This window comes from Malus domestica, chromosome 16 (assembly GCF_042453785.1).
Source record: "Malus domestica chromosome 16, GDT2T_hap1".
Classification (NCBI taxonomy): domain Eukaryota; kingdom Viridiplantae; phylum Streptophyta; class Magnoliopsida; order Rosales; family Rosaceae; genus Malus; species Malus domestica.
In genome coordinates this window covers 5,196,235-5,218,962 of record NC_091676.1, presented here as the reverse complement: position 1 = coordinate 5,218,962, position 22,728 = coordinate 5,196,235, and the positions used below count along the sequence as shown (strand labels likewise).

The following is a 22,728-nucleotide window of genomic DNA, read 5'->3' as shown; positions in this document are numbered from 1 at the left end:
TATATATATCTCACCGCTTGCTCCACTCTCTTTGATCTGTTCTGCCACACCACCACCTCAATTACCAAATGGCATGTTATCATCCCTCCACAGTCCACGCCTTCAATTCCAAAACCTTGATCAACATCATCACTATATTTTTAGTTTCTAATTACGCAGTAACAGTAGTAATTTATGCGATAACAGTAGTATTTTTAGTTACCAAATGGCATGGTAGGAAAACTTTACAACTTTTTACCCTTGATCATTTTTCACCTCAACATGTACAAGTTAACTCGTACCGATCATTGAAAACTTTACCTAGATGCTAAATAGTGTGTGTGGGACTCAGTGGCAGCTAGCACGCAGCTGCATGCATGAACATTTTTGGTGGGACTAGATTCCTTACATAACTTTGTCAAACTTCAAGTGTACGTAAAGGGGTGAAAGGACTTGTACAAAGTTAACATTAGAAAATGCAGCTGCATTGCTCTTTCTGTGCATTAAAAAGAAACGGCAAAGAGCGTTTTCAGCTGGAAAGGATAAAAAGAGAAAGGGCATTGAAAGCACAGTAGAAATCGAGATTCTCTCCAGATTTTGAAGTTTAGAGCCAGCGGACACAAAGATTCGGGCCATTTAAGGAAGAGAGAGATTTGGACCTTTAGTTTGTGTGAGGTAGCTAGTGGGATGGGCTAATAGAGGACGTATGATTTAAAATAAGTGGTTCGGATATCTGGGTCCATCGACTCTAGACACAAAGATTCAGAGAGGGTCTCAATTCTCATAGTAGGGGTATTTGGAAAATTATCTTTCATTGACTTGTAATAAGATTACAAATTTGGTATTTATACGTAACTCAACGCACAACTTTGTTAACAGCTCACTACAACAAATCCTAACTGTCCAAATAACAAACTATAACAGAACATCAAGGTATTTACAAAATTGACCCTGCCAAGTTTTATCTTTTACACTATTGTCCTTAATATGCCCCCCTTAAACTAAGCTGAGGTAATCGAAGAGAGAGTTTGGTTTTGAGAAGTAGAAATCTAGGCTTAGACAAGGACTTTGTACATATATCTGCTATTTCATATCATGGTACACCACAATAGCGGCGTAGTCAAAATTTCAAATAGGACATCAGAATGGGTCAAGAATTGTACCATCTCCGATTTTGACCAAAAAAAAAAACTACTCAATATAAATGATACTTTATTACATTGTTCAACGTACTTGTGCCATGTAAAGGTTAGCTTAGCTTGTTACCTACTTCAGTTCATCTTTTTTTTTTTTTTTTTCATTTGACCATAAAATTCTATAGGATGGGAATCTAAGCTTGCTTAGCATAAAAATGTAATGTAAAGAATATGGACAACACAATAATGCATGGAGATGTCAAGAAAGAGAAGCAAGAGGGGACCCATGAAATGACTAAAGTATCCATCCATGCATGGTTGTCGTATTAATCCAAAACTAGTTAAGTTGGCCATGGTGACATGTACACGGGCACAAATTGGTATACGATTTGATCCAATTGACATTTGTCTGATCGGACGTCATTCGATTTGATTAAATATCGCTTCTTGGTTTCTTGTTAGCAACTTAACATGCATGATATGATACACTGACACAATCACATATAACCCAACTTTTAGCTATGTGAATCGCTAGAAACATGTAAGCATATGGCTAATCTAATAACGAAAGTTTCGTGAGGGAACCGGAGTAGGTTATCATGAGACAAAAGATTTTCTTTCTAAAGAGATTCTAGTCGGGAATGTGATAGCTACCTTGTCACAAGGCTAGAGCATACTACAAACTTCTTTGAGGACTTAATGAGGGTGTCTAAGTCCCTTTTTTTTTTTACAGACCGTCTACCAAGAAGGATAGCTTGTGTTAAGACTCAAACCTAGAAATTGATACAGCGAAGAGAAAAATGCTTACCAGCTCAACAAAAAAGTTGAGTTATATTAAACTGATAAAGTTGGTTATATGTTGTTAGCAGTTTAATATAACCCAACATTTCATTCATTGGTCAGTTAAGAAGAAAAAAAATGTACTTCTCAATTCTTTAATTAATTCTAGTAATTAATAAAGGGAAGTATTATCGACACTCCAAAAATCTCATTTTACACTCCTCAAAAGCAGGATTCAGCGAGCGATCAGATAAGAGAGGCGGTGGACAGATCTCAGTTCCATCAATCACGCCAAGAAGCTTGTATCACCGGAAAATGGGAGCAAACAACGCTCGCCAGGGAAGATAGTTGGAGCTTTTCAGTTTAATCGGCACCATACTTCCACTTCCAATGTTATGAATCGTAAGAGAAGTATACGAATTCAGAGAAGGAGGATTAGAAGAGAAATTAGGGTTTTGACTCGGAGAAGACGATCCAATTGGGGACGATTCAGATGGAGAAGCCATGATCCCAAACAAGAAGCAATCAACGAACAGAAGAAAGATCAGAGAAGAAAAAATGAAGAGTCAGAGTTGAAGCAACAAGAAACAATCAAGAGAAGATCGATCGATGCAGAAGGTGGAAACGATGCTGTGAAGCGAAATGGCGATATACCATAAAGAAAAGCAAAGCTTCTTCTACAAGATTGTATTTCATTTATTTAATAAACAATTACATGGATGTGTATATATAGATAGCCTTGGGCTCTTTACATTTATACCCTTAACTTCCTTAACTAAACTTTTATCATTCTAACTAACCACAACTAATAACAAAACTAACCACATTTAGTTTTTTCCAACTATTTTTCATTAACAGAAATGGATGATGTATCATCTTTCCTAATACTAATAACAATTCCCTTAATAAAACACTAGAGATTAATACATACACGGAGATGGGGCAGATTGTGAATTAGACTTATTTATTTATTTCAAGTGAAATGGAGCTTTAGTAACGGAGGGGATTGAATCTTGTTTGGGTTATGATAACTTAGGCTCAGTCGTCTTGTAAGTCGTTGATGCATAACGAATTCACATATAACGACAGCTCATTGTCATAGATGACTAAGCCTAGCACTCCTCCTATGTATTGAAATATAGGATTGCTGCACAAGAAAACTCTGTTACATGAGCGTAAATACAAAAAATCTTATCCTTTTATGATATAGGTCAGACCATCCAAGTATCAGTCTGTCTGATCGAAGATTTAAAAGAGCATAATATAATATAGAATATTGGTGATGATGGGACATGTGAAGGTGCCACTAGTAAACATAAACAGTGGGTTTAATATTTGAATAGGATCATCTAGAGCTCAGGATGGGGATCTTCCTGAACAGTCCATGCGAGTAGTTAAAATTTAATTCAACGATTCCAAACAAATGACTCCCTCTAAAAGTTATAATAATTACAACCGTTTGATCAAGTTTGAACAACCTAAATGGACTGCTTATGAGGATCCGCATCCTGAGCCCAGAAGAGGATCCAGTTCCTTAATATTTGGCAAAGACAGGAGAGCGTAGGCAGCTAAATCACATGCCTCTATTGGAATTGAGTTGGGAAATTGCAGCGGTGGTGTGCTGTGTGCCGCCAAATCCAATGGAATAGGGTGGATATCATATCCATGCATGTTCCCAAACCCCTTAATTAATTTAGAACCTTAATACTACCTATATCTATCTGTTTTTCTTTTCTTTGTTTTATTAAATTCCATAAAGAATTAAAATAAAAAAGAAAAGAAAAAAGAGATAACAAGATCTGGGTAGCGAGATTTTTCAATGTGACGGACATGTGGCATAATACATCAAATATAACAATATAATCAATTAAAAACTTTGAAAAGTAAAATTTTAAAAAATTATACTATGATATTTAGGAGGGTGTATTCAATTGAGAATTTGAGAGATTTTAATGGATTTATAAATCCATGGATTTTTATGGAGTTTAATTGATTTGTAGAGATTCCATGTAAAATTTTGATTCAATTCCTTCGAAATCTCTTGGGGAGAGGTGAGATTTGTGGATGCTCAAAATACACTACGAAATCTCTCCAATTCCCTCTAATTCCTCAACTTTCTCAAATTCTTTAAAATCAAATTCTAATTGAATACACCTGGAATGTTATAAACTTCTTTAAAATTCTAATTGAATACACCCGGATTTCTAAGGATTTTCATAAACTATCTTAAAATCCTGATTGAATACACGTTGAATTTCAGAGAATCACTTAAATTCCTGATTGAATACCCCTAGATTCATTAAAAGAATTAAAATCCCTCAAAATCCTAATTGAATACACCCCCCTTAGTATACTAAACCGTGTTTCTGATAACATTGAAAAATTTCTCATCTACGTGAGTATGTTTGGGAATAAAGAAATGAGCTGAAATAGCTGAATCTTCTCCACTCCACATGCGCTCATGGCTTCAGCTGTCTTCATGTGCCCTTCTCTTCCATTGCGTACGTCACTCCACTCTCTCTCTCCCTCCATGCATATATATCTTTCTTTAGAAATTAGAAGATTTTTTCTCTTTCTTTTATTTGTTGAATTTAATTGTTAATTTTTTTTGGGATTTGCTTTTTGGGCAGAGGAGATATGCATTGATAGTGATTCCTCAACCAGTAACCACTCATGCTTCGGTTGTGCTCTTATACAATATGTGTAATGTCACGTCAATCAATTTTTTAGACTAAATTTGTAAATAGTATGATGTATGATTAAAGAAAATAAGTATGTAATCAACACTTAAGTAATATCCAATAATTAATAATCACGTTATATGATTTAAAATTTGGTCTAAACAGTTGGTCTTTCTAGCATTACCCATATAATATATGTGTTTATTTATTTGTTATTAGACTAATTATATTTTACATCCTTTGGATTTGAGATGATTTTCAACAAAATAAGCTCTGAGATTTCTAACTTTTTCACAGTACAACATCATGAAGTGTAAAATTGTATCAATTTGTACATTATGTATGTTTAAACATCTAATATTTCATAGTTTGGACTAAATTGGGTGATTGGTTGTCGTTTTGGGACACAAATTATCGATTCGGGAGAAGCAAATTGCAAAAGCTCCAAAATGAATATTTTGTATTTTATTAGCTTAACCGAAACCGTTCAAATAAGAGAAAAAGGAAAGGAAGGGAAAAAACAGATAAGAGAATCCTACACCTTTCGCTGGACCCATGACCTTGAATTTGGAAAACTGAGACTGGTAATCTGATGCTGATGTCAGAATTTAATTGGAGTGGGAAAAAGAAGCAAATTTATCCACCGATTATAATTTATATTTTTTTGTATTTTTAGAATAGACCGGCCGCCAACCGATTTTGAGATGTTTCCAGGCAGAATATGGAGAGATTTTTCATTGTACCAAGAACCGACCCGGTACACTAAGGGTAAATTGGTTAGAAATTCGAAAATAAAAAATTTCAAATGTTTCCAGCATACTGAAAAATTTCTTTAGAATATGGACATGGCCCACATGTAATTAATCGTAATTAATACAACCAATCAACTCTTTATTAGGGGAAACATTTGGATGAACCGGTTTGAAACACAAGTAAATAAAGCAGACATTGACAAATTAAGATACAGAAAACCTTTTTTTTTCAAATAACTTTTTATGAGTAAAATGCAAGGTTTAAGCAGTACAATCTAGTGAATCTCTAGCATAGTAGCATGAGACTTGAAAAGGACATAAAGGATGATTAGACTAATACAAACAGACCACTTAACCTCCATCAACATCATATAAACTCATTTATTTCCTTCTCTTGATTGTATATTATCATCTACATTAATCCGACTTAACGTTTACTTCCATCAAATTTGGGTACCGGCAACGGGAAAGTAGTGGCAGCCACCGGCCATATTAAGATCAGGCTAGCCGGAACCCGGCCACAACATAAAAGTCTTATGAAATTATATACACAATTGTAAAATGTTAACCGGATGGGGAAGAAATGAACAATTTTCTTAGAGCGGCATTAGCATTATATGCATGTATGTATATCCTTTTCATGTAACTGACAATATACACTCTACATACGATGTGAGGCAAAAAAAAAGAATGAATTTATGGAATGGGTGTTGGTAAGTGTGATACGTACGCGTATTCTAGAGCCAGAGCCAGAGCAATCCCTTGGAGAGCAAATGCTCCTGTATGGTTGAATCGAATACGGGGTGGGCATCATCCGATGAGTTGCTTCGGTCATTAGCCGACCAGGTGAACTGCTTTTGTAATTACCCAAAATGAAAACCGGTTGACTTGAGGGAACTCGAAAGAATTGGTAGTCTGCGAGCCGCGATAATGCCACCAGCAAGGGCAGCGAAGGAGGCCAAAACAAAGGCAGGTATATTTCCTCCCCCAAATAAAGCATCCCATGGCCCCGCACCAAGAGACACAATCATCTGCGCAATTTAACAAGAAGCATGAAATCAGCACAACCAAACTGGAAGAGAAAAATAAGTTATGAACTGTCTGTGTCCATAAATCTGGAGGACCGGAATAAGAAACAGGTTTATCCAAATGCAGATATCATGACCCAGGTTATAATGAATAAAGGTATTTAGAGAAACACAGAGAACCAAGTTACACGGCCACACTATTAGACCTGATCATAGGCTTGACCTTGGTCCAACTTCTAGTTCACTTTTTGTCGGGTTCAGGCTGGGATCGTTTAGAATTTGGCACTCTCCAAGCCCGAACATGACCCATGATCAGGTCAAAATTTTGCATGCGAAATAACAAACTTTGATATGAGATTTTACCGGTGAGAAAGTAAAAGGGGGTTGGAGAGAAGGAGAACGTATATATGCATGTATACCAAGCAAAGTAACAGCGAAGTGTATACCAAAACAAGAATAAAGATCCAACAGACAACAACTTGCAGCGTATGATTGAGCTAAACAAGTGATAAAAGAGGAATACATCCTAACTACCTGTGGAATAACAATTGCAAGATTCAAAACTCCGATAGCCAGTCCTGCACAATAGTAAAAACACGTTAAATCACCAAGTTCAGCAATGACACAGAGAAAGAAGTTGCTAGATTCAAAGAAAAAAACACACAAACCTTGGCCACCACCTGCGTCGGCAGTCAACTCTGCTGTAACGGAAAAGGGAACACTGTAGGTAATCTGCAACACACAACATACTCAGTTCTTTGCATACCTTGGGGCAGCTATTGTAGTAAATGGACATTTAATACAGGCACACTAATACTCACAGCAAGTGGGAAGCCAAGAAGAGCAAAAACAATCAGGGAAGCAATCCTGATATTTTCATTCCCCCCAATTACATGTTCAATCCCTTTAGAATACTCTGTAACAGATATTAAACTTATGATAGCGGTGCCTGCCATGCAGGCAAACACAATAAAATTGCTCATTGCCCACACTAGTCTTGCACCCATCCGCTGGCACATTGGCTCAATTAGGAAAGAACTGATGCCAAGAACAACCTACGCCCCAGAAAAAGAGAAGCTTAAATTAAAGGTTCCTCAATAACATTTAAATTACGTATGACAACTTTTGGAAGTCAAGTACTGGTTCTCAATTTTGAGTTCTTACTGAATTCAATAATAAACCGAATGCACCTTCTCTGACACCCTGATCATAAGCTTGTACTTTGGCCGAGTTCCCTTTCGGATCCCCATGATATACTTCCCTACCCATCCAATCCGTATCAAAAAGAAAGAATGGAAACCAGGATAACTGCATGTAAGAATTGAAACAAAGATGAGTTCAAAACAGAACCTCATAATGGCAACAAACACTCAAGAAATTTTAATGATACCAAATATGAACAAACAGAAATCAGCAAAAATGCTATTAATAAGGGCGAAATGGAAAAGTTCATCCAAAATAACAGTGTCACGTACCCATGTAAGAGCCATAACAATTAGCACTGAATGCATTGCTGGTGGTAAATGCCTTAAACTGGTCAACAGATTGACTAACACTGCTCCAGGTCCGTCATTAAAACCACCATTCTTATCTTCCTCAACTTTTGAGATGGCCTCCTTCAGATTTATATCCCTTTCATAGTCAGTTCTGCTTCCATTTGCATTATCAATAACTTGCTTATCACGCTTCAACTTAGAAAGCTCAAGACCATGTTGTTGGGGATCATCCAATAAAGGAGCAGAATCTGATAAAGGGTTCGGCTGATACGCAGTGAGCGGAACCTCCTCAGCAAAATACATTGTAACCAGTGTACACAAAGTGAGAAAGATCTGCACAAATAACATGCTTATTATCTAGAGTTGCACAGAGTGCAATACACCAAACATACCCTCAGCACCAATTGCAACACTGAAGTTCTTATTTGAAAGTGAAATGAACTAATGAACAACTCTATGCCTTAAAAAACATGCTTAATGAAAATTTTAGAAACTTTATGAATTGATGTATATGGTTTCTTTAACCAACTATATACTGATATAAGCATATCATATCTACCTCAGTTACTAAACTCAATATACATCATATTAACAAGACCAGCCAAAGTTTTTATTAAATGTCCCAGACATTAAAAGATATCGTAATCTGGGACCATCTTATAAGAAATACACCATCTACTGAAAGAAATATTAATGACTCTGCAAATTAGCTCAGCACAACACAGAAAACTGCAAGAACCCAGTAGTTAATAGTGAATCTTCCATTCATTCTTAAGCTATTAAAAAAAGATAGAACAAATCAGGAAAGAAGTCACAAGAGTAGATATTACAATTCATGGTTTTCAAGCTGCATTATGGAGAAAGCATATTTCCTGTTAGAATTGTCAATCACTGACCACCCAAAAGAAATTAGTATAATTCGAACAGTAGAAGATGATTTTACAAATACATGCACTTCTGTGCACGCTGATAACTCACCACCGCAATAAGAAATGCTGCTTTAAGATTTCCACAGGCTTCACAGCAAGCTCTACTCAAAAGGAAAGGAAACCATCTGCCCAGAAACAAAATTGTCAGACAAACAAACCACGCAAAGAAGTTGATTCGCAAACTGTAGGTCTATATTATGTAGTAAAAGAAGCAGAATTCAGTTAGTGCAAACTAAGTTTGATTAGGTTCAGATGGCAAAATGTTATAAAAACGGTTTAGTGCAAGGGTCATGTGTGTGCAATGCACAAAAATATTCCATTACTAAAGAAATAAGAGAAACATATCTGAGAAGTTTCACCTGTGCCAATTTCCACTTGCACCAGCAGAAAATCCTAGTATGTTACCAACGGCCATCCATGAGCAAAACACAGCATTTGCAGTATTACGTTGCTCGGGGCCTAAAATATAGTTGCGACCAGCATATGATGTTCAGAGAAAGTATTACATACTTTAAATTCCTATAAATAAAATAAAACAGAACATAAACATAAATGTGACTAGTTCCACAACAGCTTGGGGAGAAAGTCACCTGCTAGATCAGCCAGAAGAGCACGAGCTGGTCCCTACAAAAATTACAAGTTATACCTTATGCTGAGACATAAAACCCATTCTACTAATAGTGTGATTTTTATTTTTCAATGGGAAACTACAGTGTAATCCGTTATACATTGTGATCGAATCACACATTGATAGTATTAGAAGCCTTACCTGCACTGTATTGTTGGCAAGATCCAGCAACCAAAATCCAATAATAAAGACAAAGGCTGCCCTTGTCCGGGTACCTTTGAATGTGCTGCATTTCCTCAAATGAATTAACTAACAGTTAATGGGTTTTTGTAATATCAAAAACAAAGAATCACCAAAAGGCAACAAAAACCTGCAATGCTCCTTTGTATCTCCTAATAAGTATCCAACGTCTGCAGAAAACCCGATTAACACCACCTAAATTACAAGACTTAGTTTAGCAAATAATAAAAAAGGCATACCCAAATTACATTAAGATATAATGGTAAAGTACGAAAATTCCCCGCACTTACGGAAACAGAAATCATGAGAGATCCTGCAAGAATGAAGGGGCGTCTTCTTCCCAATTTTAAAGAGCATTTGTCACTCCAAATACCAACACAAGGTTGAACCTGAAGAAAATAAAAGTATATATAACTGAAGGAAAGAAAATGTTTAAACAATATCCAGATAGCTTCAACCCTAACCCTCACAAAATATTCCAATAGCTAAAATAATCATTAAGGCGCATGCACCGATAGTAGGCAAGATTAAAATCGCCCCATTAGGAGATATGTTTGCGCCCCTTCAAATAGACCACGATTATAAAGGTTACGACATATATGCTACAGTCAGAATTGTTGAAGACTAGCTGCCAATCACTTACCACAAGGCCTGTAATAGGGCCACAAAGCCAAATAAATGAAGAAAAGGCATGCCCTATTCCGAGAGTCTGCAACAAAACGTCAATGAGTGGCTAGTTAGCCAAATATGCTTTAAATAAACAAAAATTAGCACAAACATTTGCACTAGCGATACGAGAGAACAAGAAACAATATGCATTGAGAAGATAAATAAAGATACATTCTGTTTGCACACTAACACTAAAGATACATTCATATTCCGCGTACACTACATTATGTCAACACTCTTCACACTAACAGTAACCATGCGTTTTTATTAGGCATACACTACATCATTCTCTTCATTTTCTACATTGAGCCGTCCCAAAGTTCATTAGCGAAATCCGAAGGATGAGGGCGGGAAAGCTCAAAATGTGAAGATGTGGAGTTACAAAGTGAGTTTAGTTGAACATTTTCTGCCACTACAGAATGCACCAATCAAGATTATGAACAATTCATGTTCATTTATCACAGGGCTTACAGATTATCTATTTAATTATCAAAATATACTTGAAATTAAAAAAGCATAACATTACTAGTAATTTTTCTCAAGAATTCAAAACTATATAGTAAATTAGGACAACAATGCAGAAAATTTGATTCTTAACATGCATCTGGTCCAAAATCTAACCTGTATATAAGGAGTTAAAAGCGAAAGCTGCAACGCCCAACCGAACTGCACACCGGCGGCGACCGTGCAGCTGAGAATGAGCGTCAAAAGAGTATGGTGTTTGTGTCCGGGCTGTCCCGGCGGCGAGAGGCCGCCGCCGCTCCCATTTGGAACCCTAGGGGAGGAAGACGTAGGCGAATTGAGGTCGATACGATGATGAGGCTCGTCCGTCACCATCATTTCCACTTCCGCATCCCTCCTCAGGTTCCTGTACGGCACCCGGATGGACTCCGAGTCCGTCCTCCCCGCCATGGCGACTCGGTTTCACTGACTCAGTAATGGCCGCGACTCAGAAGCTCAATCTCCCGCGCATTAACCGGCAAAAACGGTGCGGATCTAGGTTTTTGCATGTAGATCGGATTTCGGCGTCAGAACTGCGAAGGATTCATTAGCGCGTGAGCAGAGTTTTGCAGGTGGATCAAATTTTGGGCGGGTGTGCGTGCGTGCGAAGAGTCTGATCGCATTTCTGTTGCCGATTTAGCGTACACCGCAGCACCATGAGGACTCCTACTTCGGCTCCCGCTTTCGGTTTATCAGTTTTATGGGCCCGCGCCAATTTAATAAAGCCCAGTTAATCTGACGTTGTGAGCTTATCGCGTGCTTTGGACTTGAAAATACGTAATTATGTATTTTTTTAGGAAATTATTATTGTTATTTTAAAAATCTTATTTTACACTTCAATTTTCTATATTTGGAAAGAAAAATACACTTGTGAGGAGTCTAGAATGAGATTTTTGGAGTGCTAATAACACTTCCCTAATGTAAGGCCCATACGTAACATCATCGAAAAGGTTACTTGGAATCTGAATCGTTGGATTCGCTTTGATCAGAAGTTGAGTCGAATTTACATGATAGCCCACACTTTTTTGTACTTTCCCATTTTGAAGTTTCTACTTTGCGGAAATTCAAAGTGAGACCTAGATTTTTTTATTCTTTTATATGTGACCTAGAAATTTCAATTCATAAACAATGCTATAGTCTCATGCCTATGGTATGTTGCCAAATAAATGTTATTTACGTAAGGATATTGTGAACTCAAGTTGGAAATCGGTATACCTAGTGGTTCGGGGCAAATTTCAGGCCCGTACTCCATACAGCACGTCCTGAGTTTGATTTTTAGCACTCGTGAATTACATGATAGTAACCAGAGGGAGGCTAAAATGCCTCTGTGAGTCTTTCTAATCCCTGAAATGGTGAACTATCGTGGCGAAACCATCAGCTGGTCCCTTTAATAAAAAATTGAAAATTGGTAATATCAATAACGTGTTTTCGTGTTATATCAAAAGAATATGAATAAGTAAAGAAGCTCATAAGACAAAGTCCAGTAGATGGAGGATTTGATTCATCCTATTGCAGTTTTAGAGGAGCATTCCGCACAAAGTTCCAATCATATCTTGAGCTTGAGTTTCAAGATCATACCAAATCGATGATCATACCTTCTTTCTACAAAAGCTCCCTCTTCTTCTTGTTCTGATTCTGTTAATGCTCGTAATCATGCTCCTAATCGTGCTCCAACTTATCGATCTGCTTCTTCTCCTTATCGGCCTAATTGAGCAGCCTCCAGACGAAAGGTATTTTCTTCTCTTTCTGCTTCTTCTCCTTCTCCTTCTCGTCCACTTAATCGAACAATCTTCAAACCAGAAGCCTTCTCTGCTACCAAACGCCCTCTCCCAACTTCTCTTGCTCCATCTTCTTCCGAGTTTGCTAATAACCTCGACGGAAGACTGCAATGCAAGAAGAGCGTAATGCCGCACAACAAACAGGCACTTTGAATTAAAAGAAACCCTGATGGTTCTGTTCTGCAGATGGATACAAGGCCATACTGGTTGCAAAGGGTCGTCACCATCGGATTTCATCTCACTTCAGCTGTTCAATACAACTGGTTTGTAAACCAATTGGATGTTAATAATGTTTTCTTTCATGGTTTTGTAAATAATTTTCTTTTCATTTCTCCTCTTTGTAATGTTCTTCTGGGTTATCATTATGTATAGCAAGAATTTATACTAACGTACCGAAAATACGAAATGGCTACAATATTCTGTTCTATATACAAACACAACAGGAGTATATCATTTTATCAAATACCTCACTGCCTAATATTCTGACTTCCCAAATCAGCAGCAGCTTTAGCTGCTCGGTTTAGAGCATCCGACACCCAAAGAGCTCCCTTGGAAAAGTAGCTACTGTTCACCACAGCGTTTGCAGCTTCTGCGGCTTTTCTTCCCGTCTCTGATATGGCTGATTTGGTGATCTCTGACACATGATACCTCTCATCCACTGACTTCACTGCTCCAACCCCTGCGTAAATCTTATTGGTTAGGCCAATTCTCTGGCTCAGTTCAGTCACCCTAGCCGCTGCACTTGCCGAAACTTGATGAGACTCGTCCAATGATTTCGCCTTGGCTAATGCATCTTTTCCGAGCACAAATCCCTTGGCCAACATGGTCAAGACTGCTTCCTGGGCCACACTCACCACTTGTCCAGCACTAGGAACATTCTGGCTTCCATGTGGAGGCTGCCAAGACATACTTATGGATTACTCTTGCAAACCCTTTTCAGTACAATAGTTTGGTTTGTGTGCGAAAATGTGCAAACGAGAAACCAAATTATTTGCGCTTTAGAAAGAAACAAAATATACATACAGTTGAATCAGTTTCCTCTTCATGCCGAGGCCTGTTCCAAAAATCAAATTCATCTTGATAGTGCCCCCAGCGTGTTATGCACACAGCTTGATCAATAATTGTGGCACCCTGAGACAATAAGATTTTAAGGGGAAAACATGAATTAACACTCACAAATCATCGCCGAGAAAGATACTAAGAAACCGAAGAACAGTTACCACCTAGGCATCAGAAGGCAACTACATATGAGCACAGACCATATAATGGGAATGTGCTATAACCAAGTTCCAGCTAGAGGCTACTATGATAACTCGGAAGCCCTTTCATCAAAGCAACAACTTATTTAGTTAAGGTCACTAGTTGAGCCCTGTATCTCGAAATCTTAGGCTAAATTTGGATAGCGTCAAAGTTCCATCACTGAATTCTTTAGTATAATTATCTTTCTTTTGTCAAAGTATCTTTCTCTTGCTATGTACACAAGCACAAATTTATTGCCGAAAGCAATTTGGCAAGTTTTACACAAATTTTAACAGGACAACTGGCAGAAATGAGCTATGAGCACCGCTATAATCATCGCTCAAGATCAACACAAAACAACTAAGACTACATTTAACTGCATAGTGCATTAATCCAAATTTGATCATGAAACATAGGCAGCAAGCACATAAATGATCAGTTGCAACGAGTAAGAAGAAATACTCACACTGAGCAAGCAAGCAGTCTCCTGAGAATACGAATCTTTGAACGTGACATAGGCAGTGCATGCACATTCACCCGATCTGAATTTTCCCCAAAATAACAAGAACAAATTTATATCCCAAAATGTAAGACAGAAATTATAAGCATCATATAAAATACTGAAAACACTAGAGATTGAGCAGTGAGAAATGTCACGAAACCTGACGATTTCGACATGGTCGATGGAACCAGAGAAGGCGAAGAAATCGTAGACATCTTTCTCTGTTGCTTTCGGAGACAGACCCGTAACTTCAACGGCGTATCCACCAGAATTCATCTTCTCCAAAAATCTTACAAATTTCATGAAATTAAACACTTTTTAGTCCAATTAATCCATATTCCAACCAAAATCTTAGAACTTAACCTTCCGAACTTCCAATTTACAATTCCATCGTCGAAATTTTCACAAATGCAAAATTTTCACAAATGCAAAATTTTCACAAAATTAAAATACTAAACGGAAAAAAAAATTAGGAAAAAATTAGAAATTTAAAGCGTGAAGAATTGATTGAAGCACCTGAGCTCAGTAGATGTTTCGGGATCGAGTGTATCAGAGGAGGAGGGGGAAGTTGTAGTGTTCGTAGAGACAAAGCCACGACTCTGTGAGAGCGCGGTGTTGCGTGTCGTTGCTGGGCAGCAAGTCAGCAACGTTGCTCGCTTTTTGAACAAGTAACCAAACATGTGCCAGAGACCTGAGGGACCTTTATAATTGGGCCTAACTGCCATGACTAGGCCCAATAGAGAGTACGTTGACCAGAAAAAAAGCCCAACCCAGGAAACGGCCAAGGCTCAAGGCCTCTATATAGTTGGGAACACTTAATTTGGACTGGACCAAAGTGCGTAAAACGTATTTCTCGGCTCAAGGCCCAATCTCCATCTGGCGTGCCTGTCGGGGGGCGTACGACCTGGTTCTCTAGAAGGGGTAGTGCTATTCACACATTACTCTTATTAATTTTTGTCTATTGATTTTCTTCAATACATCGGCTTAACGGCAGAAAATTGAGAGAGGTGTAGGAGAGGTAAATGAGTGTGTGAATAAAACCACCATTCTAGAAACTATGTATGCGAGTCTGTACTTTGACCCTTACATCTCAACACAAAGTTAGAATCCTAACAAAGTAGCCTAAGTACTTCGAAGATCTTGGGCCTCTTCATCCACTGCCAATTATTTTAGGTCGGATGCTCGAATTCTAGCAAAAATGGGTGAGCAATTGATGAAAAAAAACGACATTGTGAGTTCAAATTTGATGTGGATGCATTTGTAGTTAGTTGAATTAATGAATTCGATATTTCCTAATTGAGTACGGTAAGTGGATCAACAGAATTTTGTTTTTTTTTTCCAAAATCTATACCAAGATCAGTTATCTTGCAAGAAATATGTTTGTCACGTTGAGAGACATGCGATGTCTTGTCCAATTTTTTTTTTACCATATTTGCGGGAGTAGCGGGGAGTTTGCAAATTAAAGTTGTTATCTTTCTTCTTCTAGAGTTTGAATTTTGGTACTTTATAAACGATTAGACTTTGATTTCAATATAATAAAAGCTATTTATCTTTTGGGAAAGAAAAAAAAAGATTAGACGATCTAATCTAAACAAATCTTCTTTTTTTTTTTTTTTGGTCAAAGGGTAAACTTTATTAGATTCTAATTGAAACATTTACATCTTATCAATAACATTTTCGCAAATCTTCTTTGTAATTGAAACGTTTACATCTTCTAAACAAATCTTCTTTGTAATTCGCTATTTAATTAAGCTGTTCCTTCCATGTGATACAAGGCACTACATTTTCGACTAATTTCCAAACAGTCACTTATGTCAGCTATAATTTCTGTTCAAAGTTCAAACTACGTAGTACGTACACAATCAAATAGTAAATTTCTGCTTTGCGTGAGCATCAAGCTATCAGGCTATCAGCTGGTATACCATCGACCTTACAGTAATATTGAGTGTTAGACCGTCAAGTGATCCTAATTACGTTACTAATCCACGTATAATATTAAAAGTGGACAACATAAGTGATGAGTCAAACGATAATGTCATGCGCTAGTGTGGAACAATCACATGGAACAATCAGACTTGTTTGTTTAATTAGTATTTTACTTATTTTCTGTAATTAACTAACCCTTCCACATTTACAAAATTTTGGTTTAGCTAAGCTGATTAGAGCAGTATTCCTCCATTTTTGCTATTATTTCGATCTCTCTCTTCCCATAATATAGATTAATTAGATACTATCGCTTGTAAAACCATTCCACATTCCTTTCATTTCCACCACCATTGGTGGAGGGATAATCACATATAGAAGTAATTATTAGGTAACTCTTTCGTGCCTAACTCTTCCAATTAACCTCATAATTAAAAACGAGCATGAGAATTCTTTAGGACCGACTTGTCGTATAATGACCACTTTAAATAGTTGATAATGTGAACGCACCAGAGATTGTCTGCATCATGTTCATTTGCCATGGCATAATTGTCCTACTAATGCATGCTAATTAATTAATTAGGCAACAAATTTACGGGAATTATTTTGCTACAACCTCGTTACCAAATTGGTATATATTTTATATTTGGGGTAAAGTCACATGTTCGATCGACAGTGTATCTGCCCCAATATATCTTGCCTCTACAAGTCCACATCTAACATTTTAATATAAAAATTTGATAAGTAAGATGACTAACTATTTTGATAATTAACTAATCACGTGCATTGCTGATATATATTTAATGTTATCTAGACACATAAAATTATTATATTTGTCGAAATATTCTCTTATACAGGTATGTTCTGCATATAACAAAAGGGTTCATCCTTATTAAAAAAACGTATCATAAAAATATTGGCAATTTTGTATATACAAATAGTATTATCGATTGCATATATATAGTTAAATATTCATGATAAGTGTCACAATCAAATATAACAGATAATATTAAGACATTTCAGTTTTCTCTAGATGGATATAGATTGTGAGATTTGAATTATATATGATCCGACACAAAAAGAACTAGAAGTTTGCCATGAAAAAAGGAACCAGAAGTCTAAAAGTGCTTTTTTTATTATAAAAATTAATTACCTACTACAAGTCGTCGAAAGTAATAGCGTAGACTTGGACTGGAGGGTACTCCATGTTACATAAATAATTAAACTTTTTTACTATTATTTGGAAGACGGAATGTTCAAAACTACTACAATAATTAAGAAGAGGAGAAAATTTCAAACTTGAAACGCATAAGTAAAAATACAACATTCTATCCACTAGGATATTGGACTGCTGCACGTAATTAATTAAACTACTCTTTTTTCTTAATCAAAAAAGAAAAAAACTCTTTCTTCTGGCCTAATGAGCAAACCCTAGCTAGCTAACTAGCCAGATTTATATATCAAAGGCTCACGACAAAAAGAGATTAACAATACTAATACCGAATGCGGATCATCATTAACTAGGAAGCTCCATATATATATACACACAGACACCATCACATAAGTAAACTCCTAATAATGGCTGCTTGGTCGTTATCCATGTCCGTCGTGGCCAAAAGCTCTGATAAGCGCTCACTTAGGTCATCCACCTCTCTGTGTAAGTTTCTAATATAATTGCAAGTCTCTTGCAAAACCTTCGACGCCGACGCCTGCCAAAATATTAATCCAAACACGTTAACTAACAAATTAATACAACTAATTAGTTAAGTATATAATTAATTATCTACCTCAATTTAGACAGAAACATATGTATAAATGAGAGGGTCTGGTGAGGATGGCATGGGGGAACAATGGGAGTCCCACACCTCAAGTTGTGGCTACAGAATAAATGAGACGAGTGTGACTTATCAACCTCTACATTACATATTATCTAACCAAATGGAGGCCACATAAAAGAATAATTGTATTCATTTTTGTAACAGTATATTACAAACATGAAAGACTACAAGAGAGCTAGGAAGAACAAAACTTAATTTTAAAAAGACAAAATATTATATATATATATACATATATATATGTGTGTGTGTGTGTGTGTACCTTGTTGGAACGCCTAGGGCGAATCTCAGGAAGAAGCTGCTGTAACTTGGATACGAGATCAGTGATCTGGTCATCACTGATACTGTTGTTGTTCCTACTCGACGACTGCCTCGACCGAGAGGATCTTCTGCTCGACATTGTCAAATATTTGGAGAGTTTGAAGTTCTGACAGAAAACTCAGAAGAAATAATAATATTAGAGTTTGAAGTTCTGACAGAAAACTCAGAAGAAATAATAATATTAGAGTTTGAAGTTCTTCTAGAGAAAAAACTATGAGAGACAAATGAGCGGGAGAAGTATGAGCTGAGAGAGAATGAGAGAATGAGATAATGAGGTGCTACTTAAATAGGATTCTAGAGAGAGAAAGAGAGGAGAGAGAGGAGAGAAGGAATGCCGAATGCTTGAGGAGGAGGGAGACAAGTGCATGGGAGTAAGCAGTGGGCCAAAGGGTTGATATTAATAGGGTTTGAGAAATGAGAGTGATGGAAAGAAATAAAATCGAATTAAAAAAAAAATCGAGTTCGGTTACAAAACTCATAACGGAGAACAACTTATTTGATATGATACGCCGTTATTATGACATTATATATTAATCATACAATGTTGTATAGAGAAAAATTTAAACACGTTGTACGATTAATGTAGTACGTCACAATAGTAATGTATCCATACCATAAAAAATTTCTTTTGGCAAGTTGAGGAAGGGGATGGAGAAATGGAGATACCCGACCCAACTCCGTTTTCTCTGGTGTGCAAACTCTGTTGGAGTTCAAGTGGATACAAGGAATGTGCTTGTTAGCGCCCTACTCCGCGGGCCTCTCTGTGTCAGTCCCAGCTCGCAACCCATGTTATGTTATTACTTGTTTGTCATTTTAATTAGTTATTTAATTAATTTCTGTAGCTTCTAGCCTTCTACAACATTTTTTATTTTTTATTTATAATATTTTACTACTTGAGAGGGTGAAGGAGGGTCCTCTCCTCCATTTTTTCTTGTTTAAAAGCTCCAAGGTAGGTACTATTACTAACGGCTATATCTATGTGTGGAGAAACTCTTTAGTGTGCGAGGAATCCACTACACTAATTGTTATAATAAAATTCGTGATTTTTTTTTAAAGTTTTTAATTTATTATATTATTATATCAGGTGTAACGGGTTGTATTATCGGGAAGAAATCCCCTCCGGATCTCTCCCACCAAATACTAGAGATCCGGAGATCCGAACTCTTGAAATTTGATTCAAGAGTTACGATTATTATAACTTTTAAAAGGACCTCTTGTTTGTAATTGTTGAATCAAATTTCAAAAAATCGAATCTCCGGATTCCTAAGATTTGGTGAGAGAAATCCGGAACGGATCTCTTCTCTATATTCTCGACCCACTAAAATATCTTTCTTCCGTGGAATGCAAGTGTATGGGTATGACATTGTTGAATGTTGACCAGACTGATTTCCAATTAAGCACTTAGGGTTGCATGTGTGGTCTCGTCTGTGTCAAAATCTGAACCGGATTCCTAGGCAACAAATTTGGCTAATTTTACTTTACTACTCATTGTAATTCTTTCATTATAGGAGTTAAGCATGCTTATTATCAATTTAAACCCTAATTAAAAAAAGAAGATAAAGTATAGATTAAGCATGCTTCTAGCAGTTTACCCTTCAAGTTCAAGCAAACTTTTTTAGGGCCATGGATGGAGTCTTCACATAGTTAATTAAATTAAAAATTACAAACTAGGCACTCCCCAATGAAACTTGTACTTTGTCTTATATGACATCTTGCCTTTAATTCTTCCCACTTTACTATCAAAATTTTATAATCATTTGTAGTATCATCGTAATGTCGTATATTTGAATATCATCTAATCCGATGTAGTACAACCATTAGTTGACGAGTCTTACACATCATGAGAGCAGTCTTATTAATTGGTTGGTCTAACTGGTCTACTAAATTAGTTTTTCTCCTCTTTTTAAAATATAGAGAACTTTAATGAAAAGCTATCGGTACTGTTCACTTAACAAAAAATCATATTTTTAAACTAAAAAGTCAATCTTAGTACTATTCACTTTACCCTTTATTTTGTCCTTATCGTTAAAACTCAAAGTTTTCAAGCTATTTTCATTAGTTTTTCTTAAAATATAATGAAGTAGGATGCAAAACGTCTTCTCTTAAATTCGAAGGTGAGTAGTCCTACAAGCTCGGAAGCCGCCGCCCTTATTCTTATTAAAATAAATAAAAAAATTACATTCAACTAGGTTATAGATATGCGCTTAGTGCTCATCTCTACTAATTAATAAAACACTCATTGTCAACCAAAATCTTATGAAATTACCAGATTAACCTTCTAATTAAAACAAAACATGAATAAGGAATATGGGGCAGAAATGTAATTTCACACAATCAAATTTTACTGTTTTTTGTTTTCAAAACCTCACCTACATGTAATCCTAACATATCTTTAATTAATTTTAAAAAAATAAAAAATAAAAACTTCCGACTCCCACATGCTCTATCACTCTTTTCCTTTCTCCTTCTATTTCAAAAACAAAAATATTTTTTTTTTCTCACACACTTTATGTGTGCCCATATGCTAGTAATAATATATAGTAAACTTAATGCAACTAATTAAGAGAAATATTCATGTCTAAATATGCCAAACAACAATTAAACAAAACATGATCAAAATATATATTAGGGATCACAAACTGCACTTAATCAGGAATTTTCTACTTTTTCAAGACCAAAAAAGTATAATGGGTTCTACTATAAAATCAATTGATAATATTGAGAGTAGTCTAATTCTTTATGAACACATGCAAAGTTCATCCTTCCTCCGATGTCGGATTTACTCTAAACACAACCTCTTATGTGTGTAACAAATTTTCAAGTCTAACATAAACAATACAAATTTGGTGACGTGAAATATGTGTGACCTTTGAACTTCATTCGTTGCATAACATGTTTTGATATCATAAAAAAAGTTAGAATTATATCATCAAATTAATTGACAATATGAGAAACACATGTAAGATCCCTCATTCCCCGACGTGAGAATTTACTGTCAACATTTGGTTACCTTTTCTATGGCGTGCTTCCTGGTAATTAAGTTGGTCTGTCGACGTTAGTCATTTTCTGGGGCTTGGGATCATCACTGTAAAAACCTGATTGCGGTTTTTACTGCATCTGTTTGTAGTAGTTATTATTTTTTTATTCTTTAACTTGCACGGGAAGAGAAGGTTATAATCAATCAAAGGATTACATCCGGAGAAAACCAAGGCATGCGCATGCACGTGGACAAGTTGGGAGAGGCCAAATTTAATTGACCACATACCTTTTATTAAAAGAGTTTGGGTTAAGTTAACAAAAAAACTATGCAATAATTTTATTTAATGAAAAAATTAAATATTAATGAAACATCCCTAAATTTTACTAAAAATAACAAAAGAATTTAAATTTGAATGAAAATGATAAAATTTTAATATAATTAAAAAAAAAAGACCTGGACTCCGCACGTCTATCACAGACACTATTTATGAAATTGAACACTATTTATGAAAACGGTAGTACACTATTTATTGGTCCAGTTTCATAAATAGTGTATAGTTCTTAGTCTACTTTTATAAATAGTGCCTAGTTCTTGATCATATTTTATAAATAGTGCCTAGTTATTGAGTCCAGTTTCATAATAGTGTATATTAATGGTACTGTTTTCATAAATAGTGTTTATTTCTTGGTCTAGTTTCATAAATAGTGTATAGTAATGGTACCATTTCATAAATAGTGTTTATTTCTTGGTCCAGTTTCATAAATAGGGTATAGTAATGGTACCATTTCATAAATAGTGCTTCTTTCTTGGTCCATTTTCATAAATAGTGTTTAGTTATTGGTCCACTTTCATAAATAGTGCCTAGTTCTTGGTCATGTTTCATAAATAATGTCTAGTTCTTGGTCCATTTTCATAAATAGTGTATAGTCTAGTTTCATAAATAGTTTCCACCTATTTGTTTAGTTTTAAAAATAAAACCTAATTATTGGTTTCGTTTCACAAATAGTGTCTACTTATTGGTCTTGTTTCATAAATATTATCTACTTCTTGATCCAGTTTCATAAGGTTTGAAACTTAGACCATGTTTGGTCCTGTAAAAGCACTCATTGCGTCGAAAATGATAAACCTATAAGTGATCATTCAAATCAAAACCTTGAGAAAATTATGTTCTTAGTAATTATATCTAAAAATCTGTTTTCAATTACCAAATTAAAATATTGGATATTATATAAGTGGTAGGAAATTTTTCCTTATGCCTGTAACACAAGTAGTACACCACGTGTTATTATGTAAGTGGTGGGAAATTTTATTTTTTATGTTATTAATTTTTTAACACAAGAATCTCACAACTTGTATAAAAGACGTGGTGTACCACCTCGTGTCCCCGACAC

General features: G+C 35.9%; 3 protein-coding genes across 3 annotated transcripts; all 3 read right to left on the bottom strand.

Moving 5' to 3' along the window:
* Positions 1 to 5,901: 5,901 nt before the first annotated feature.
* LOC103402916 (sucrose transport protein SUC3-like) lies at positions 5,902 to 11,506 on the bottom strand. The gene is made up of 14 exons (XM_029095381.2): positions 10,880 to 11,506; positions 10,233 to 10,298; positions 9,880 to 9,978; positions 9,720 to 9,784; positions 9,551 to 9,635; positions 9,372 to 9,405; positions 9,141 to 9,240; positions 8,831 to 8,906; positions 7,832 to 8,185; positions 7,521 to 7,664; positions 7,178 to 7,411; positions 7,025 to 7,088; positions 6,891 to 6,934; positions 5,902 to 6,359 (listed from the first exon to the last, which is right to left on the bottom strand). The coding sequence occupies exons 1-14, from the start codon at positions 11,168 to 11,170 to the stop codon at positions 6,192 to 6,194; spliced, it is 1,824 nt and encodes a 607-aa protein (XP_028951214.1). The 5' UTR covers positions 11,171 to 11,506; the 3' UTR covers positions 5,902 to 6,191.
* A 1,336-nt stretch (positions 11,507 to 12,842) lies between these two features.
* On the bottom strand, positions 12,843 to 14,950 carry LOC103402915 (binding partner of ACD11 1-like). The gene is made up of 5 exons (XM_029095383.2): positions 14,795 to 14,950; positions 14,439 to 14,567; positions 14,243 to 14,318; positions 13,561 to 13,668; positions 12,843 to 13,433 (listed from the first exon to the last, which is right to left on the bottom strand). Exons 2-5 carry the CDS (start codon positions 14,552 to 14,554, stop codon positions 13,005 to 13,007), a joined length of 729 nt encoding a protein of 242 aa, XP_028951216.2. The 5' UTR covers positions 14,555 to 14,567; positions 14,795 to 14,950; the 3' UTR covers positions 12,843 to 13,004.
* A 2,459-nt stretch (positions 14,951 to 17,409) lies between these two features.
* LOC103402914 (transcription factor PRE6-like) lies at positions 17,410 to 18,579 on the bottom strand. The gene is made up of 2 exons (XM_008341698.3): positions 18,299 to 18,579; positions 17,410 to 17,910 (listed from the first exon to the last, which is right to left on the bottom strand). Exons 1-2 carry the CDS (start codon positions 18,434 to 18,436, stop codon positions 17,758 to 17,760), a joined length of 291 nt encoding a protein of 96 aa, XP_008339920.1. The 5' UTR covers positions 18,437 to 18,579; the 3' UTR covers positions 17,410 to 17,757.
* Positions 18,580 to 22,728: the final 4,149 nt, after the last annotated feature.

What these genes read in the sequence shown, in the direction of transcription:
- LOC103402914 (XM_008341698.3), bottom strand. Translation starts at nt 18,436, where the DNA reads ATGTCGAGCAGAAGATCCTCTCGGTCGAGGCAGTCGTCGAGTAGGAAC. An exon ending in GCCCTAGGCGTTCCAACAAG is followed by an intron (nt 17,911 to 18,298) that starts GTACACACACAC and finishes ATATTTTGGCAG; the next exon opens with GCGTCGGCGTCGAAGGTTTT.
- LOC103402915 (XM_029095383.2), bottom strand. Translation starts at nt 14,554, where the DNA reads ATGAATTCTGGTGGATACGCCGTTGAAGTTACGGGTCTGTCTCCGAAA. An exon ending in GACCATGTCGAAATCGTCAG is followed by an intron (nt 14,319 to 14,438) that starts GTTTCGTGACAT and finishes GGGAAAATTCAG; the next exon opens with ATCGGGTGAATGTGCATGCA. An exon ending in AAGAGGAAACTGATTCAACT is followed by an intron (nt 13,434 to 13,560) that starts GTATGTATATTT and finishes ATGTCTTGGCAG; the next exon opens with CCTCCACATGGAAGCCAGAA.
- LOC103402916 (XM_029095381.2), bottom strand. Translation starts at nt 11,170, where the DNA reads ATGGCGGGGAGGACGGACTCGGAGTCCATCCGGGTGCCGTACAGGAAC. An exon ending in CAGCATTTCTTATTGCGGTG is followed by an intron (nt 8,186 to 8,830) that starts GTGAGTTATCAG and finishes TTATTTGTGCAG; the next exon opens with ATCTTTCTCACTTTGTGTAC. An exon ending in TTGTTATGGCTCTTACATGG is followed by an intron (nt 7,665 to 7,831) that starts GTACGTGACACT and finishes TCTTACATGCAG; the next exon opens with TTATCCTGGTTTCCATTCTT.